Genomic DNA, 20,576 nt, shown 5'->3' on the forward strand with positions numbered 1-20,576 from the left:
CCAAGGAGGATATGGCCAGGCTTGTGGGCAGAAACATTTTATTTTGGGCTTATTCTCCCCAGACATTGTTATCTCCAGGGACAGCTTCCAGACTCCTCAGCTGCCAGCAAGACTTGAGGCTGTGACATCTCCCTCCTGAAGCAGATCCCCAAAATGGATAGCATAGGATAGAACAGGATAGCGTATTTCACTTGGAAGGGATGGATCTGATAAATCGCAGCTTTTCTCTTGGAGGAGAGTGTGCAATGCCTAGCTCTGATGCAGGCTAGCAGGGAGACTCTGCCTTGGCAATGTCACCTCAGTGTGTAAGTGTGGCAAGCACCTGTGAGCAGGGATAGGAATATTAACATTTTGCACAGTTGCAGTACTTATAGCTCCCCACTTCTCCAGGCATGTATGTTTGGATGTTTGATGATGCTAAGACCATCTGGCTCACCCCCGTAGGCTGATATCAGAAGCAGTATGGTCATTGCCTTCCCTAGCAGCATTGTCCCCAAGCAGACCCTCTAACCCTTCAGGCTACACTCACAGGTCAACAGGGTGACCATTCCTGTGTCACAGGAGTGTCACAGGAAGGTGTCCACTGCAGCCAGAAAGGGTGGGTGAACCAAGGGGTCTGGAACTCCAGCTGGCTTGGGGAGTCAGGGTTGACTGCCTGAGGAGGGATGATGTCTGCAGCCTCTGGCTCCCCTCTGCCCTATCCCAGCTCATCAGTCCCATTCTTCCTACCCAGGAAGCTCTGGGAATATGTGTCCAGCCAGACCAGACTGGGGACTGTGGGGTAAGCACTGGGGTAGGAGTGGGGATGTCAGGCAGACGTCCTCTGTCAAGATGCTGCCAGTCTTGATCAGAGGAGGATGGTGCATGCCATTGCCCCGAGGTATCGGAAGCCATCTCTGCTCCATTTACAGGACTCAAGCGCCTGAGTTCCCCGGGGTGGCTGTCCTCTTACCATCAGTGCTCCAGTTTTGGACTCAGTTTATAACCAGATGTTAGGCCGAATTTCTGTTGTAAAGGTAAAAACCCCTGGTACCAAAGCACCTTGGGCTGTGACCTCGCCGTGGGCTTTGTGCAGGCAGAACAAGCGCCTTGCTCACAGCAGTGGGGGCAGAGTTCAGGGTTTCCAGCCCAAGCTGCCCCCAAAGAGGGTGTCCCCGCTTAGCCCTCTGCAAGCCACCTATACCTCCCCTCATTGCCCACCTCCACACCTGCCTTTTCTGCTTGCTATGCCAGCCTGGCTTGCCTGGTCTGTCTCCTGCTTCGCCCGGCTATCAACCAGCTGCTTCCAGCTTAGGTTGTGAGCTCTTCCAGCAGCACTAGGGCCTCTAGGGACATAAACCAGGGAGCGTGGGCACAGTGTTGCTGTATGCCAGGGGAAAATCTCCCATTCCTTCCCTATCACGAATTAAAGAGCTGCCTCCTTCCCTGGAAAGCGCCTGCTGACCAAGGACAGAGCTTCTCCACCCACAGACCTTGGAGAACGAGGAGGTGTTAGACCTGTCTGGGGAGAGCACCAGCCCCACGAGCATGTAGGGGAGGAGGATTTGCTCAAAAACGGACATGTTCTTGATTGCTCAGCTGCTTTGGGGATTGATAATCTGGCTGCTGTTATTGCAAACCTTCTTGGCATGTTTCAGGCTATCCTCTCCTTCTACAGACTGACAGGCTGCAAACTGCCAGGGAGCCTGGAAAAACTCTAAGTCTAAAAAGGGGCACATTGACTACCCAAGACAAACACCTCCTGCCCTGTAATGAGGCTGCAGCAGGGGCCGAATCTCCCTCCCATTACTCCCAGCCATAACAGGAGGAGGAGAAAGAGGACAGTATCTTCGAGGATGGGTTACACCCAGCCTTCATGCCACTCTGAACCATGGGTGACCCTTGGGGCACTTGCATATGGGACGAGGGAGTGAACCCACCATATTTGTGGTTCCTCTAGTTGCAGGCATTAGCCTCTGAGTTGAAGGCGGGTTTCACAGAAGCGATGCAGGAGCTGTCACGAATCCAGCATGGCGAGTATGCCCTGGAGGAGAAGGTCAAGAGCTGCCGCTGTGCCATGGAAGAGAAAGTGGCAGAGATGAAGAATTCCCTCAACACATTCAAGGTAGGAGCGTGACCTGCAGGGGGTTGCATACCTACCATATTCCCCTGCCTCCATCAAACCTTCCTGCTTGCAAAGAAAATGAGCTGGCAATTGTTTCAGATGTATCTGGTGCACTTCCTTTGGCTTTGTGTCTCCCCTGACTACTCCAACCCAAACATAGCCCATGCCCTGACCTGTTTAGACTTCTTGATGGGCCACGAGGCAGTGCTGCAAACTACCCTGGGCACAAGCAACCCTTGCTCTGGGCTACAAATGCAACAGGCATATGGCCTGTTTAGAGGCTGCTGCTGGGCCACTGTGCCATACCTCTCCCCGAGTCAGGTCTCCTGCATTTCCTGCAGGAACCAAAGCCACTGGGGAGCACAGTCTTAACGCAAAACCCTAAAGCCTTTTGAAGTTGCATTCCCACATGGGTGGGAGGAAGTGCTGCCTGGTTTGATCCAGCCCAAGAGGATAAAAACAAAGGACTGGAGAAAGAGCCTAGCAAGAAGGCTTGATGTACACTTTAAACCAGCCAGCATCTCCATGCAGAAACTGGATGACTGCCTATGAGGAGATAGGCAGAGGAACAATTGTATTGTTTTTATGGTAAATTTTCCCCATGGGGTTTTGCTGAGTCAATAATACCTTGTGAAGTTAGAGGGCTGCTTACTGGAAAAGCCTGTTACTGACACTGTGACAGGGAGAGGCAGATGGCACTGGGCACAAGGAGCCTTGTGGTCCCATATGAGCAAGGGAGACAACAAGAAGTGTAAGGGCATATGGCAGAGGTCTCAAAGCAACGAGAGGCAGGGTTATTCAGGACATTGTTATGGGGGAAAAAGGGAGTTTTAAAATCCAGACACAAGGAATTATGCAAGCAACAGGAGGGGCAAAGGCTGCTCTCCCTCTGCCTCGTGCCCATGTTGACTGTCCAAATGCTGAGCTCCCAGTGAAGCCACCTCCTTGCTTGGGGAAAATAGCTCTCCTTTGATTTACAAGAAACTCTTGAGTCTCTCTCCTCCACCCTGCCACTCACACAGATAAAACCTGCAGGAATTTCATGCATCAGAGAGCTCTGCATCTGAGTAAGGCTTGATTGAAACTGCCTGAGGGAGGACGTGCTGACAGGGAGGTTATGGAGGGCCTCATTTCCTTAGGAAACCAGGCTAAAAGGGCAGCTCCAAGGCCTTGACCAGCAAAAGCTTATACATGTGAATGATCACACTAGGATCTGAACCAAGTGCAAGATGTGAATATACATGCTGGAGAACTGCAGAGGGAAATGTGCTTCCTCAGGCCCACCTCCAAATGCCATTAAAGACAGGAGTCCTCCCAGTGCTTTCACCTGGTGGTGTATGAAGCCCTATGTCTCCATCTCCCACCAGTCCCTTAACCATGTGACATCATGCTGGCTCATGTGAGTTGCCTGTGGTTGAATTAAGGATTGCCATGCTGTGCATGGCATGCATTACACACACTGGACTTGCAAAGGAAGGGTGTCTAATCACAGAGCCACTCTGCAGCACCCTGAAGCATCTCCAGTGCACACCAGCCAGCATTCAAAGCTGTGCTATGTAAGTCTGATGGGCACCCTGGGAATGCTGTGCTTTTGCCTGTTTCTCAGGAGGAGCTCAGCGATGCAAAGTCAATGATTGAAGAAATCAGTGCCAAGCAGGAGGAAATGCAACAGAAAATTGAGCAGCTGCAGCAAGAGAAGCGGCGGGAATCACGGAAAGTGAAAGCTAAGTAAGGGCCTGAACTCCAGGGCTCCAGAAGTGCTAATTAGCAGTGCTGTCCATTTTGCTCATTTCCTTATAGCTTAATTTCTTCATCTTTTCCTGGCTGGGCATGTGTATCAAACCTGATTATTACTGGAAGCTCTAGCATTCAGTTCACCCCAAGCTTTTAGACACATACCCCACAGAGCAAACACAGGATAAAAACACCAACACCTCACTGGGATTCCAACAGCAAAATAGCCCCAGCAGCTTTCAGGGAAACCAGGGCCCAGTGAAACACACCAACCTGCTAGAGACATGTTGGAGCAGGAATATTGTTGAAAGTCAGGAGCCTTCACCATTACAAGCTATTGCTAAGCCACCCCCATCCAGACAATAGCACTGCAGTTTCCCCTTCCAAGCATGCAGGACTCAGTGGGGTCTTGATGGTGCAGTCATGCTCTGCTTTCCTGTCACCAGACTTTTATTCTCTGAGCAGGGTCATGCAGGAGCATGTTTGCACACTGCTGGGCCACACTGTTACTGCAATGAAGCAGACGGCTTGTCCGCCTTAGCCCTGATTAGCCTCCTTCTGAAAACAGTTTTGATGATGGGTATACAGCTGCCTTGATGCAAGTGCTTTGCAAATCTAGGCTAGCCCCTTAGCTAATTAAGCTATTTAATTAGATAAAATATGCTCTGCAAAAGAACAGATCTGAAATAACCTTCTTATATAGCCAGTGGAAGTTACTGCCAGAACATTGTTCATGAATTGCATCAAAGCCAACTCCATCAAAGCCAACTCCTTTCCTGGTCTCTGCTGGAGTTGTCCTACTTCTCACTCTGTGCTTGTACTTATACTGGTGCCTGCCACAACTGTAGTGTAGGAGTTTCACCTGTAGCACTCATACTTTCCAACTGTCTCATTGTTTGTATTTGTACAGAAGAGCACAGAAGGATGATCACGGGTCACAGACAGTGCCTACACCTCTCCAGGGCAGCCCATTTCGATCCATTAACCTCCCAGAACCTGTGCTGATCAATGAAGATTTTACAAGTCTTTTACACAACGTGACTTACGAAAAAGGTAGGAAATAGAGTAGGCAAATGCAGTGCCTTCCTCAGGAAAAAGTCCAGAAAAAGGTCACTAGGGTAAGAGGACACCAAGTTTTCCTCAGATGGCAGCAGCACAAAAAGAGAATGGGAGTGCTCCCCTCAGCAGCACTGCTCCTGGGTCTGTGCACACACCTTGTCACAGTGTCTCAGGATAGCAACCTTGCTGCTGGCCTGGATTCAGGAGATGCTTGCTCTGTAAACATTGTCCCAAAACTCATTGCTTGCCTCCTCCAAGGAAAGGAAAGCAGGCTGGATCTTTTTCCCTGTAATGCTAGTGGCACAGAAACAGGGACAAGCAGAAGCCCCTGATAAAAATACTACAACCTGTGAATTTGTTTCCATGTAAGGGAGCAGGGCACAGAAAGGAGGATCACAGAGATTGGGCTGACAGAGAACACACAGTGTCATTAAGGGGCCATACCAGCAGTTGTTTTGACAAGGGGACATGGGAGCTGGTATCTATACACACTTGACTACTGGTGTCACTGCTCCTTGCATATACACACTGCTAGGAGAATCACTGCCTCTTGTTAGCTGTGGAAGCTGCTAACCCATGGTGTAGGGTTACACCTTGACCAGGAAAACACTGTCAACTGCCAAACACTTGTGAAAGTTGGAATAAAAGAAAATGTGATGGACCAGAGCCTTCTTTTCTCTAATTAATTTTGGGCGTCTAAACTGGTCTATCGTTCTCTTGCTTCAGATAGGAAGACCCTAAAAACATATACATTTAAAATGTCAACAAAGGCAAGATTGGATGAAAACTACATGCTGTTTTCTACTCTGTTCTGCTCAGAATCCGGCCAGTCATGGCCTCCCTCTGCCCTACTCTGAGGTAGTATGTTAGCCCTCTCCCTCACATCCATCTTGCACATCCACGTCTCTCGCCCACTTCTCCCACTGCCCCTTTCTTTCCAATCATCTTACCCTTCCACTCTTCAGTAAGCTCCTTTCCACCCAAAATGGCAGCCGTGTCTCTGTATCAGGCTTCCATCCTCTTGTTCTGCTTGCTTCTACACAGTGTGCACCTACTGAGCAAGGACAAGCCAAGACTGCTAATGTTCCTCTGCAGTCATACAGCACCAAGCACAACAGGGACACCCACATTATCCTGCCTGCAGGTGCTACTGAAACAAAGGCCGCAACACGAACCACAACAGTAAAGATCCTCCTTAGTGGAGGATCTAACTGGGGTGTTTCCATAGCAAAAATGTGCAACACTGGAGGATCTAACGATACTGACTGGGCTTGGCAGGAAGAAGCCTGCTCCACAGCTGGTTTGTCTTATAAAGTTTCCCTTTGTTCTTCAACAGTGTCTGACACCAGGATCGTGCCAATGGGAGAAGGAAGTGTGAAAGTTGTAGCAGGTCCAGGTAGGAAAATACAAATTGGCAAAAAACAGTGGGACAATGATTCAATCAGAGTGTTTGCTTGAAGAAACGCTTTCAGGGAATGCAGTTTCACAGGAATGTCTTTCACTTTGCCATGTACCTCCATTTTCATAGTTGCAGTTGAGATATAAGGGCAAACCTGCTGAAGTGCCAAATATGTTACAGACAATGCAAAGGATTGATATTTGGCAGGGAAAGCCTTTCTGCTGCTGCTTTCACAGGTTCTAAGTGCCTCTGCAGAAAGGAAGAATTGAGGCTTACTGATATGGCAAAGAATAATGTGAGCGTCATTTTGCCACTTGGGAAGAGATGGTCTTTGCAGTGACTACACAGCAGTAGAACTGTTGAGCTGTTTATTTGCCCATCAGCTTCTAGATTCCTTGTAGACATGTCTGAATAGTTTTTCTGGCAAAAACAAAAATTGGTCAGAAGTAAGATAAGGGTATGGTAAGGGGATCCTGGCCAGCAAAAGGACACATGAGAACAACCATTACATGTTTTCGCTGTTTGCTAAAAGCGTTCTGGATGGCTCTTTTGCTTGAATCCATTTGAAAAAAAGAGAGAACAAAAGCTACAGAAAATGGTTCATTGCAACCCAAATTTAAGGTATTTGCATTAAAGCAATTCCTGCACAATGGCTCTAACACACCTGCACCCTCCCCTACCTTCTCTGTGATTAAATAGCCTCAGACTATCAGTCCTGCTGCTGCATAATCACGTCACGCTAACAAAAATTTCAAAAGCTATGACAGTTTATATCGATTGAGAATGGCTTTTAAAAACAAACTTTCTGTTTCTACAATACCCGACAACGTGTCATATTACCAAGTCCTGAAGAGCCCCAAAACCCTGAAGTGCAACTAAGAATCATAGATCACAGAATAGTTTGGGTTGGAAGTGACCTTTAAAGGTCACCTAGGCCAACCCCCCTGCAGTGAGCAGGGACATCTTTAACTAGATCATGTTACTCAGAGCCCTGTCCAACCTGACCTTGAGTGTTTCCAGGGATGGGGCATCTACCACCTCTCTGGGCAACCTGTGCCACTCTAATTTTTTCACCACCCACATTGTCAAAAATATCTAGTCTAAATTTGCCCTCTTTTAGTTTAAAACCACTACCCCTTCTCCTGTCACAACAGGCATTGCTAAAATGTCTGTCCCCATCTTTCTTATAAGTCCCCTTTAAGTCCTGGAAGGCTGCAATAAGGTCTCCCCGGAGCCTTCTCTTCTCCAGGCTGAACAACTCCAACTCCCTCAGCCTGTCCTCAGAGGAGGGGTGTTCCAATCCACTGATCATTTTTGTGGCCCTCCTCTGGACCTGCTCCAACAGGGCCCTGTCTTTCCTGTGCTGATGGCTCAAGAGCTGGATGCAGGACTCCAGGTGGGGGTCTCATCAGAGTGGAGTAGAGGGGCAGAATCACCTCCCTCGACCTGCTGGCCATGCTTCTTTGGATGCAGCCCAGGATATGGCTGGTCTTCTGGGCTGTGAGTGCACATTGCCAGCTCATGTCCAGCTTTTCATCCCCCAGTACTCCCAGGTCCTTCTCGGCAGGGCTGCTCTCAATACCTTCATCCCCCAGCCTGGATTGATATCAGGGGTTGCCCTGACCCGGGTGCAGGACCCTGCACTTGGCCTTGTTGAATCTCATGAGGTTCACACGGGCCCATTCCTCGAGCTTGTCCTGGTCCCTCTGGAGGGCATCCCATCCCTCAGGTGTGTCAACCACACCTCTCAGCTTGGTGTCGTCTGCAAACTTGCTGAGGGTGCCCGCGATCCCACTATATCATTGATGAAGATATTACAGAGTATTGGTCCCAATACGGACCTCTGAAGGACACCACTCATCACTGATACCCATGTGGACACTGAGCTGTTGCATCTCTGGGTGCAACCATCCAACCAATTCCTCATCCACCATCAAATCTATCTCTCTCCAATTTAAAGAGAAGGATGTTGCGGGGGACTGTGTCAAAGGCCTTACAGAAGTCCAAACAGATGACATCTGCAGGTCTTCCCTTGTGTACTGATGTAGTCACTCCATCATAGAAGGCTGCTAGGTTGGTCAGGCAGGAGTTGCCCTTGGTGAAGCCATGCTGGCTGTCTCAAATCACCTCCTTGTCATCCATGTGCCTTAGCATAGCTTCTAGGAGGATTTGCTCCATGATCTCCCCGGGCACAGAGGTGAGGCTCACAAGTCGGTAGTTCCCAGGGCCCTCCTTGCTACCCTTTTTAAAAATGGGTGCAATATACTTGGAATATATGTTTCTTCTTTCCTAACGTGTCTAATTTTGGACCTTATTTGGCCTGAAAATAAATGCTGGAAGAGTGCAAACCTTGTTCTACTGAAGTGCTGACCAACTGCGCTTCTGTTTGTAAATTAACACTACAAGGCTACAGTCCTTGTAATCCACAGAGAATGCTTCAAACTCTCCTTCTAGTACTTCAAATGGATGATAATGCAGATTAGCTGTGTGCTGTAGTATAACCTGTCAACTGAGGTGTCAAGATCCATACAGCTGTTTGTCATTGCAGGAGCAACCATAGAGGCAGATGACAGCCTCAAACCTTCCTTGACAACAGAGGGGCAGTCAAAAGTGCATCTGCCATCAACAGTGTGGAAGCAGCCCAAGGACACCAAGGACTGGGGAGATGAATACATTTCCAAAGAGCAACCAGAGAGAGGGAAAGACATGAGCCAAAGCAGATACAGTTCAGCAGACAACATTATATGTGAACCCTCTTTGGCTGGTAAGGACAGAGTGGAAAACTCTGGCTAGAGAGGCTCAAAGCTGCATTCACATCTGGTTGGTAATCAGCTTCTACAGAGGGAGACACACAAGCCAGTATTCTCCTGCTAGGGGGGAATGTCTCAGGGCCTCAGTCTCCAAGACATCAGGCCTTTGTATTTGCTGGTCTGTGCCATCGACAGAATCACTCTGCATGCAGGACACCTATTCTCCTTTCCTAGACCTGGCAGGTTCAGAGTACTGATGGGATTGTGACAGAGTAGTTACTTAAGCAGGTGAAAAATACAACTTCTCATTCTGCAGGAAACTGGATGTGAATCCCTGGTGTGAGTTGTTTCACCTTTGATTGCTTGTTTTGTTACTCTTAGGGGAAAAAAATGGTATTCATAGGGGAAAACACATTTGCTCTGGAGCGTTCTTAGCAAACTGTGGCTCCATTCATGTCTGGGGCATGTTACAGCATCAGGCTAGAATTTTATATTTTGGAGAAAGCAGACACACAAAGACAAGACATTGGTGTTACTTTTCGACAGTTTCTCCTTCATGATTTAGTGTCCGATCACCAGACTAACATGAGGTTGTCCTTGAGGTCAGCATTTCCTTATTTTTAAACTTAACTATTATCTTCTGGAAGCCAAAAGGCAGAACATCGCTTTGGAGCTGCTGGAGTCAGAAAGGAAATATGTCATCAACCTTTCCCTAATCCTGAAGATCAAGGCCACGTTGCAAGGGCAAGATGTGAAAAGGAGCACCAAAGAGAGAAGGTATTTGATTTACTGTGCCCTCTCTTTTGGGGAGTTTTCTTCAGTCAATATTCTTTCTGCATCATCCTCTCTCCCACTTTTCTTTCATCCATACAGAGATCTTTGAACACTTCAAGCTTATTTCTAGTTGAAAATTGGACGCACTGGAAGGTTTTTGCAGTGATTAAAGACTTTCCTGCCTGTCCTTGCATCTTGTCCGCCTTGCATCCCAAACTGTTTCACTACTACTTCATTTCAGTCTCCTTCTGAGTCCCATCAGTCTCCTATTCTTCTTTCGCATGCCTCCTGCCTGGGTGGGAACAAAGCTTTGTGCATTCACTGCCTGCTTCTCCCAGTCCATAGCTCCAGCTCTAGAAGCTGCTGTGGACATAAGCCCCTGACTAGTGGCTGCCATCCATTCAGTATCGATATATACAGACATACACACATATTTACACATAGATACAAGACCAGTGGGACTGTCCCAGCTTAGCAGTTAAATCCAGATCTTTGCAAAGGCCATCCCCTGTGGCAACTTAGTTCCCAGAATGGGATAGCTCCTACAGCTCTTCTCATTCACTCAGCTTTGGCCTGGGAGTTCCCAGCCCCTAAGCACATCTGGGGAGCCCAGTCCTTGCTAGCTGTCTCTTTTTTGGCTCCTTCCACTGTCCGTAGGAGTCCCACATCCAAGGAGTCATTTGACAAAAGTCCACTGTGGTACATGGGTTTTTGTGGACTCATTTAAGCAGCTACATGACACAGTTCAAACTGAGGCATGATAGTCCAAAGTGAGTTTTCATTTTTACTCTTTTTCCCTGGGACCTGTCCATCTGGCAAAATATTTCAATATTTGACATCTTCATTCTGATTCTGGATGAAATCAGCATGAAATGACAGAAAGGCAGTAGCACATTTTGACCAGCTCTGCATCAAAGGGTTGGCTTGTTAAAGGGCCTGACAAATGGGACAACATACAGAGCTGGGGAGCTCTCCTCCAAGCACTCTATGGGATGGCTCAGGACTACAGTTCTACTTCATTAGCCACAGCAGCACTGCCTTGGGCTTTTTAGTTCTGCCAATTCTGGTCAGCTACACAATGCATTGGAGAGTCAGCCTAAGAAACCTTCAAAACATTGTAATAGCCTACTGGAGAGGGTACCTACATGTACATAGCAGCCAAAACAGGGCCTCCTGGTGCAGCCAGAACTCCAATAAGAGTAGTTAATAATACCTGTGTTTAAAGCAAGCCTGTGCTGACCACCCATGAATACACACTTCAGTAGTACATGCTTAGGGCTGAGCTTCTGCTCTGTGTAACCAGTCTGATATAATCTCCCTTCAGTTTCTTCCCCAACTCTTTGCGGTACCTGGTCCAGCAGCATGTCGATTTACTTCACGCTCTACAGGAGCGAGTCCTGAGCTGGCCACGACAAGGGATCCTAGGAGATATCTTCCTGAAGTTAACAAATGATGAGGTATGTTACAGACCTCTCTGGACTCTTCTGCTATGATTCATGATGTTGTGCTGATGGCCCACAGGTAGGCTGAGATACCTTACAGGAGAGGGGTTGTGCTGTGAAGCTGTGGCTAGGATAAGGCATTTCAGCCAGCCTCCTTTGAGCAGAGTCTTGGTGCATGATAACCCCTTTGTTTTGTAGTACTCAGCTGGTAAGGAGCCCACATGCCAGACCCACCTGGGGGTGTGCAGCCACATAGCACAGCCCCATGCACAGAGGTGTTCCCCAGGGCTCCATTTTGGGGCCTTATTTAATATCTTTATCCATGATCTGGATGAGGGGATCGAGTGCTCTCTCAGTAAGTTTGCAGATGACACCAAGTTGGGCAGGAGTGTTGATCTGCTCCAGGGTAGAAAGGCTCTGCAGAGGGATCTGGACAGGCTGGATCGATGGGCGGAGATCAACTGTATGAGGTTTAACAAGGCCAAGTGCCAGGTCCTGCACTTCCTCCTGAAACGACCCCATGCAACGCTACAGGCTTGGGGAAGAGTGGCTGGAAAGCTGCCCTGTGGAAAGGACCTGGGAGTGCTAGTTGACAGCCAGCTGAACATGAGCCAGCAGTGTGCCCAGGTGCCCAATACAGCATCCTGGCCTGTATCAGAAATAGTGTGGCCAGCAGGAGTAGGGAAGTGATCGTGCCCCTGTACTCGGCACTGGTGAGGCTGCACCTCAAATAGTGTTCAATTTTGGGCCCCTCACTACAGGAAGGACATTGAGGTGCTGCAGCATGTCCAGAGAAGGGCCACAAAGCTGGTGAGGGGTCTGGAGAAAAAGCCTTATGAGAAGTGGCTGAGGGAACTGGAGTTGTTCAGCCTGGAAAAGAGGAGGCTGAGGGAAGACTTTAGTGCTCTCTACAACTACCTGAAAGGGAGTTGTGGTGAGGTGGGTGTTGGTCTCTCCTCCCAAGTAACTAGCAATAGGATGAGAGGAAATGGCTTCAAGTTACACCAGGGGAGGTTTAGACTGGATATTAAGAAGAATTTCTTTACTGAAAGAGTGGTCAAGCATTGGAACAGGCTGCCCATGGAGGTGGTGGAGTCACCATCACTGGAAGTGTTCAAAAAACATGTAGATGTGGCAGTTTGGGACATGGTTTAGTGGGCATGGTGGTGTTGGGTTGATGGTTGGACTTGATGATCTAAAAGGTCTTTTCCAACCTTAATGATTCTATGATTCTACAATAAGTGCACAAGACCTAGACTTGGTTGCAGGAGCCACACATGAGCTTTGACAGCTTGGATGCCTGTATTCACAGTGAGGATGTGAAAAGAGCATGTTTCTTATGCTCCCCTTCCCCAATACACTTTGCTCAGAGTTATAACAAGCAGGTGGGCAGGCCCCTTATCCTATATGGTTTGTAGCCCCAAGTAAAACAGCACCTCCTTCTCAAGGTGAAGGTCTGCCCAACCCCTGGCGAGCAGCAGGAGCTCTCCTGGAAGGATGTTTAAAAGCTTATCTGATGCTTTATAAACTTTAAGAGTCTTGAATAAGAAAGAAATAATAAGAAATCTTCCCTCCTATCCGCTATAAAGGTTTATACACTGTGCTCAACAGCTGAACACATCTTATAAAACAGCCTTTCTTGAGAAGTCCCAAGCCCTGAAAGCTTCACACAGGTAGCAGCTCTGTTGCGCTGATGAGCTCCCAGGAGTGATGGTGGGGAATCAGCAGCTTCTTGTTCTGGCTGGCCCTATAACCAAAAATCTCTCTTAAGTTTCTTCATTCTTTTCTTTTTTCCTTTTGTAAGAACAATTTTCTGGACTACTATGTTGCTTACCTGAGGGACCTGCCAGAATGCATCTCTCTGATCCACGTGGTGATCCTGAAGGAGGTAAACTTCCTGCCTGCTTCACAGACATGTAATGGCACCATGCAAGCCTGGATCTCTTCCTGTTATGCCTGCCCATGATAGGACTCTTCTGCCAATCCACTTGTTCTGTTACCAAATGCCAGTTTCCCGAATGTTGCCATGGCTGACATGCACCTACAAGAGACAGCTTTAACATGTTCATCACTGTGTGTGGCCAAAGTTATATTTCTGCTGTGACATGAAATAAAGTCTCAGCTCAAACCTCCCAGATAGCTTGCTTATGCACATGCTATCCAGACTTGTCCCAGGCACATGGTGTCTCCTGAAAAATGGAGGACTTATCCAAACAGGGAGACCAAGAAGGGGCCTGTAAGTACTTTAGAGAGAAAAGAGTCTTTACTGTTCAGCTTCAGGTATTTGGTCTCACACCCTTGATTCTTAGATTAAACTAGGAAAGTTAAATATAAAGGTGGTTTATAAAGGGAAATAACTAAACCACACTAGCTCACTTCCAAGATATCTTAATTTAGAAGTCAGTCTCATTTTGCTCAATTCATTTGGGCCTAAACTAAGAACTTCATTCTGAAACAACAGTATCTACCTGGGGTTTCATGAAACTTAACTAGTGCACTTTAAACATACACCCCTACTTCATTAGGCTGTGTGTCCCTTGTAGATAATCCCTAACATAAGGAATTTAATCCTTAGGACTGGTATTGCTGGTGGAAGGAGTTGCAAACATCCCTTCCAGAAGCAAGATGAAGACCAGTGTATTGTCACATACAACTGCCACTTGACTGGCGTGCTCCTGTGAACTGTTATAACTACTTACAGCATAAGTAACAACAATAACTAACAACTAGTTACAGCATAACTACTCATTAAACCCCAGAACCATTTGGCAGCAGATGTGTTTTATGGGTAGGAGAGACTCTGAAATTGCTTTCTCTATTTCAGGTAGAAGAAGAAATCAAGTCTGATCTCTACATTCTGTTCTTCCATATAGTCCAGCGAATCCCTGAATACCTTATTCATCTACAGGTAGGGCCACAGGATAGAAACTGCCTTGTTGAACTCTTATCACAACACGTTACTTTTAACTCAGAGCTGGTATTCAGGGCTGTACGGATACAAGGCTTCTGGCTAACCCAGTGGGGCCTCTGGAAAAAAACCTTTGAAAGGGAAAGCCAGCTGAGAATGGCTTAATTTTAATAATTTTCACCTGAAGCTTGCTTCCATTTGCCAGTTTCTCCATTTGGCCTGACAGAAACAACTTTTGTCCCCCAGGAAGCCAAAAACTCTGCTGCGTGCTGCTCTGGGAGAACAGGAGGCCAAGAGATGGGGCACATCTATTGTGAGCTCTGACCTAACTCCCGCCGTAACAGAGCTGGCCTCTCTGCTGAGTGGTCAACATGCCTGTTAGCTGAGAGACCGAGAGGGCTAGAGGCTCCTAGGGCCTAACAACCTTTCCTACACAGAGCTTGCTGATAAAAAGAGTTCTGGTTCACAGGAGGATTGTACTAAAACATTTCAGACACGGCAAATGACACAGAAAACAAGCCCTACAAAACAAGAGATTGGTTTATTTATCCAATGCCAAACTCAACCAGTGCATCACCCACACACCCTGTGATTACATTTACAGTGGTTACTTGTGTATTTGCACTGGAGCAGTAGGAGGCAGGCCCCGACCAAGTCCCGCAGAAACCGGTGCTGCATAGAAGAGCTCCCACCGTGCTCCCACAAGGCAGTGCCATGGGCACTCCAGAGCACTAATCCATGGTCCCAATAGCACTTTCTCCTCAGAAAGCGTTAGGACACCCTCCAAACAGCCTGCTCTCCTCTGTGCCCCAGAATGTCCTGAAGTTCACGGAGCAAGAGCATCCTGACTATTACCTGCTGCTGGTGTGTGTGCAGCGCCTCCGGGTTTTCATCTCACACTATAGCCTCCTCTTCCAATGCAATGAAGACCTGCTTATACAGAAGAGGAAAAAGCTGAAGAAGTAAGCACAACATCAGCTCATTCTCTCTATCACCAGGGAAAGGGAGGTGTGGGGGAAGCCCGGAAATAGAGGATTTAGTGCAAGATGAACAGGCACATAGCTCCGTTGAGATAAAACAAATCCCTTTGCATATGAATGCTGGAGAAGGCCCACTATTGGCATTTGTTCTCCAAACTGAGGTCAGATTTGGGGTGGGCCCTTCTCTCTACCTCTAAGAATGAGAGGAAAATCAGCTTAATCCTTCTAAACATAGCAGTCACATGCTTCACAGGAATATTCAAGAGATATATTTGAAGAATACATGGGGGCTTAGCTGCTTTGGCAGCTCAGGGCCCTGGTGAATGCCAAGACTGTTGCCTGAAGGCGTCAGAGGCTAAGATTGAGAAAAAATAGTTATCTTATTTTACTGGGGGAGCTGGCATGGGAGACACAAAAGTCTCCCAAAACCTGTTTGAGATGAACTGTGATAGAAATTACTCTGAATGTAGATTCTCAAGTTGTGGTTCAGAAAAGTTCCTTGAAATCAAGACTTCTTACTAAAATAAAAATCTGGCTACCTTTGCTCTTTGTGATGATTCCCTGGGGGACAAGATCAAACTTCAAGGGAAGCTTCCAAATATGGAGGGTGATAAAGGGCTGGAGCAGACTTCTGGGGAGTGACTACCATCAGGAAAGGCATTAAGAACAGGACAGAAAGCAGGATGCCCTGCTGACTGGAACAGACTAGGTAGAACAGGTCCTTCCTTGGGGTGAGAAGAGGTGAACAGGAATATTAAGGTACCTCCCAGCCCTGTTTTCTGTGATTCTACATGCTCGTGCTCATTCCCTGCCTTATTTCTTAGCACGACGATGGATTTCTCCTCCCTCAGGTCATCCCTGGTGAAGCTGTACAAAGGTCTCACCTCCCAGTGTACGAGCCAAGAGGTTTCGCCAACACCCAGCGCAACATCTATCCGGGACAGTGGGATCCACTCCGAAGAGACAATACAGTCATTCCCACCAGCACCTTCCTCTGGCACGACAACCCCGTAAGCCTTTTGTCCTAGTAGAAGGCTTTCAAAGTAGGCTGAAAACTCTCCTCCCCATACTATTATGGGCAGTTACAGACTGTCATTTCTAAGACTGCTCCCTGTGTACACATAAAGAGATGAAGGGCTGGCTCCTTTCTGCTATCCACTACCATGTGGCTTACAAGAAGGAAACATTTCAGAGCTGTCAATGCTTTTGCTAGCTGTCTTAACAGTGTACTAGAGGACATGTGTTTGTGTAGACCTGGCAGCAGTGTGTATAGTAACACTCTGCATTATTCACTGTCAACATTACAAGAGCTGGGAAACATGGCCAAGGTCTCAGACTAGCAAAACCAGTACTTTTCCACACAGCATGTCATTGAATTCACTCCATTCATTAAGTCCCCAGAGGATGGCAGTGGAACACTTTAACTATTGTTCATTAAGGGCCATGGAGGTGCACACCCTGCACCTAATACCTCATCCAATGCAGTACTCTCTGCTGACTTACCTGGAACACATGGAGGGTAGGAGCCCTCCAAGTATTCCTGACACAATTCTGGGAACAGAGTTACCCTATCCAAGAGAGGAACCTTGTCCACCTGAAAAGACAATCGGACCACAGGAAAGTAAGACACAGCACCTACATTACAGAAAGAGAAGGAAAGTAAAAATCAAAAATGCAGATGAACAGCAGAGAGATGGAACAGTTGGCTTCTCATCACTGTTTCTATTAATTTCATGGTGTAGAGTACAAAAGTCAACTAAAGCTATTGGATAAGCAGTTCTACCTCTGCAAGTTTGCTCCTGTTAACCCAGACAGGCAATTTCTATTAGTGGCACCTGTTACTGTTCTCCAAGATATGAAAATATCTTTTGGCCTTAAGAGAATGGGGCTGGGGGAGCAAAGGGGCAGGGGGCTTGTCATGCTGTCTCTCGGTCATCCTCTAGTATTCCACTTCTGGTTTTTTGTTTTGTTTTCTTATTTTTAAGGCATTTGATGCCCCAGATGAAGAAGCCCCAGCCAACTGTAATGGAGAACATCCAGGCTGTAAAGCCCCCTGACTGGGAAATGGAAAGTAGAAAACATGAGAGGCCAGAGAACATCCTTGCATCCTCTCAGATCACAGAGCAGGAACTCAAGGCTCTGACAGCTCCCTTACAATCCATCCCTGAAATGGAGTATGAAGCACCACCGGCTGATGCGGTGGGAAATGCCGAGAGAGCCATCAGGACCTCTGTGGAGCTGCTGCAGGATGCAAGGAACTTTGCACCAAGCTACGAAGAGTTTGACTACCCTGGGGAGGTTTTCACCCTGCCAGGCCCCTATGAAGATGATGCCTTCCAAAACCTCGCTCTATTTGAGAATTGCTCCCCAGCCTCTTCCGAGTCCAGCTTAGACATTTGCTTCCTTAGGCCTGTCAACTTCACATCAGAACCAGAGAGGACAGATCATGCCTTACAGCCACTGCCTAAAAGCTGCACTCCCGTAAGCAGCAGTACTTACAAGCGTGAGATGTTCCACAGCAAAGGCAAGCAGCTGAGCAGGTCTCTGAAGGAGCTGCCAAGAAGCGCTGAGGGCATGAACACCAGACTCTACAGCACACGGAGCAGCAGTGGGAGCCGGCTGCAGCAGAAGCAGGAGAGGAGTGTCCAGCCTCACATGATCTCAGCTTCATCTCGAAGCTCCCAAAGGAGCTACTTCCCCCCACAGAGAGGAGCGGGTGAAAAACAGAGCTTTTTGGAAGTAAGGAGGCTTAAATAGGAGGAAAAAAAAAAAAAAAGGCACGTGGTGGTGCAGAAGCAGCAGCAGGAAAAAGATCTGAGATACGGTTAGGGCAGAACATGCCAAAATAGCTTCTAAGTCCACACATTCAAAGTCCTCATCTGCAAATACACGCCCAAGGGAGGGACAAGACAGCTCCTTTTCACACACAGCTTCCCCACAGACAAGCATGGGCTTGAGGCACACAGCTGGCTGAGTAGCAGCTAGAACACCCTTAAGACAAGCTAGCCTCTTGCGTGTCTCTGTCACTGAGCTTCCCCACAAGTAAACGTTGTATCTGATCAGGGTCACTAAGTATGCACAAAGTTGTTTGAAATTAGCTCCATAGGGTGGCATCGAGTTAAAAAGGTGCCTTGACACTTGCTGTGAGGAGTGCTGGGTTAAGAAAACCAATGGATTTAGTATCAGATCCTCAGCCCGTGTAAACCAGCACAACTTGGCTGAACTCAGCCTGTTTACAGCAGCAAGGATCTGGTCCATCGATTTTGTTTCACCTGTGTTTGTTGCATGGATCATAGAACCATGCTAAAGTCTGTGTGAAAACAGAGAGAGTCCAGCAACTCTCAGACAACCACTGGCATGACAGGCAGTACTCTAGCCCTTCAGGGACACCAAGTCTTGCAGGAACATGTTTCTGTAGCCTGCAGTGCCTGTTCAGAGTCAGATTTGAGCTGTCACAGTCAGGGGGGAACATGCCCTTCACACTTCCTGGGCAAGAGGCCAAGGGTGCTTGTGAGGTGCTTAGAAAGTGCTCTCAGTGCTGCCTGCAGAAACACCCTCCTGTTAAAATCAGGCAAGATGCAGATGAGGCTGTAGATGCAGATGATGATGGGAGGAAGGTTCCAACAGCCCGACTGAAAAGGCACCAAGAAAACCTCGAAAGAAAAGACAGAAAAAAGCCTAGTGAGTGAAGGAGGTGGTGGATAGCTGAGCAGGGGAGATGAGGCAGAGGGAGAAGTACCATGGGGACACAGCCCTGCTCCCCGAAACAGGAGCCTGTGAGCTGTGGCCCACAGCACGGTGCAGATGTGGAGCTAGTCCAGAACTGCAGGACATGTTCTCCCTCACAGAGCAAGAGAGACCACCATGGCAGGGGTGGGCAGAACTGGAGAAAAGGCACTTGGCCCAAGCCTTGCTGAGAGGAACTCAGCACACTCCTGACAGGGGGAGAGATCTTTTAGTGGCACATTTACCACAAGGTGTGTGTGTGCTAATGAAGCCTTCTGCCCCACAGATATAAAACCAGGCAGCAGCAGAGCCAACAGAAGAGTCTTTCACACCATATCAGCTCAAGAAGCCTGAAGCCTCCCTGCCCTAGGGTAAACAGAGCTCATTAGCAAGAAGAGGGTGGGAATTGCCTTCAGCTATCCATGCTGGCTTGCTCCCTCATTGGCAAAAGGGGCTAGTAAGCTCCCTCTAAACAAAATCTTAGCAAGGAAGGCTCCAGTTCCCTCTAACAATGCTTTTCCTTCCACTCTTCTGCCACTGCCTCAGTCTCAGAGCCAGCAACAAGCTCTCTGCAGAGGTACCAGTGCTGCCAAGGTCAGTGTGACCTGTTGTCTCCCAGCCTTGCCAGCACCTCCTCACCCACCAGGTCGCCCCCAGCAGAGAGAGGGAGAGAGAGAGGGAGAGAGGGACAAGGATGTGAGGTTGCAAATGCTGGTTAAATTGTCTTTTCCCTTTTAGGAGCTCCATGCAGAAGACAACACCAGGTTCTGCCAGAAGGATGACAATGAGCAAACATCCTTCAGCGACCACAACCCACGGCACGAGCCCAAGGGGGGTTTCCGGAGCTCCTTCCGCAAGCTCTTCAAAAAGAAATAAGCAGCCCCAAGAAAGGCAGGCCACAGCCTAAGCGCAACAGTGCTTCCCCAGATCCCTGTGGGTGGAGACAGACAGCAAGGCCCCAAGATCTCCCCTGACTAACACAGTAGGCAGAGGGGTGGGGGAGAGGAGACTGTCACAACTGCCTTATGTACACATCCTGCCCTTCCTAGCACAGGGCAGGGCCGGGCTATGGGTTGAAGTGGAGCTCAGCCAGCAGGTCCAATAAGCACAGGAACTTGCTTTTCACCCTGGCCTGACTTAACTTTCCTCAGAGTTTTGGAAAGCTTTGGCCGAATCCCATTATCTTCTCCTCCCCTTCATCCCCCTACACTGCTTGATTTGCCATACATTTTTCCTCTTCCAAATTCAAGCCAGGTCTAATTTGGGCTCACCCATAACAGAGGGGCTACCTTTGCAGCCTTGGCATCCTGGATGGAAGTCTGAAATTCCCCTCTTTCCACTTTCCAAAGAAAAACCACCATCAAAGATGTCTTACAGGAAGCCAGCTCACATTATCCTGCTGGTTTGAGAAGGTCTAATAAGCATCAGATGAAGCACCTGGGTTTTGTACTGCTTAGCAGTATCCTTTCTTTTGGACTTCCACCACTCCCCAAAATCCTCCTTCATCTTTTACGCAGCATGCTGCTTCTTGAACTGTCTCCTGCTGTACGAATCGCTGCTCTTGCTGTCAGAATTGCCTTGTGTCTCCAGGCAGGTGGTGCAGGCTGAGCCCAGGGCCTGCCACAGGAGACAAAAACTCTCCTCCACCCTATCCCCACTTGATGCAGACACCAACACAGTCAACCAGTATCCTGCCTCCT

The 20,576-nt window shown here is 48.1% G+C and overlaps 1 protein-coding gene across 1 annotated transcript; it reads left to right on the top strand.

The window, feature by feature from the left end:
• The first annotated feature begins 989 nt into the window (after positions 1-989).
• ARHGEF33 (Rho guanine nucleotide exchange factor (GEF) 33) lies at positions 990-19,760 on the top strand. The gene is made up of 14 exons (XM_010285002.1): positions 990-1,016; positions 1,940-2,104; positions 3,711-3,832; positions 4,749-4,891; positions 6,234-6,293; positions 8,845-9,060; positions 9,694-9,823; positions 11,145-11,277; positions 13,067-13,150; positions 14,087-14,170; positions 14,984-15,132; positions 16,002-16,160; positions 17,136-17,889; positions 19,615-19,760. The coding sequence occupies exons 1-14, from the start codon at positions 990-992 to the stop codon at positions 19,750-19,752; spliced, it is 2,364 nt and encodes a 787-aa protein (XP_010283304.1). The 3' UTR covers positions 19,753-19,760.
• Positions 19,761-20,576: the final 816 nt, after the last annotated feature.

The sequence above is a fragment of the Phaethon lepturus genome, unplaced genomic scaffold (genome assembly GCF_000687285.1).
Source record: "Phaethon lepturus isolate BGI_N335 unplaced genomic scaffold, ASM68728v1 scaffold19624, whole genome shotgun sequence".
In the NCBI taxonomy this organism is placed as follows: domain Eukaryota; kingdom Metazoa; phylum Chordata; class Aves; order Phaethontiformes; family Phaethontidae; genus Phaethon; species Phaethon lepturus.

Bases quoted from the DNA above. Each gene is read 5' to 3' on its own strand.
- ARHGEF33 (XM_010285002.1), top strand. From the start codon at position 990: ATGTTAGGCCGAATTTCTGTTGTAAAG. The intron at 4,892-6,233 runs GTAGGAAATAGA...GTTCTTCAACAG, and splicing joins CAACGTGACTTACGAAAAAG to TGTCTGACACCAGGATCGTG. The intron at 14,171-14,983 runs GTAGGGCCACAG...TCTGTGCCCCAG, and splicing joins AATACCTTATTCATCTACAG to AATGTCCTGAAGTTCACGGA.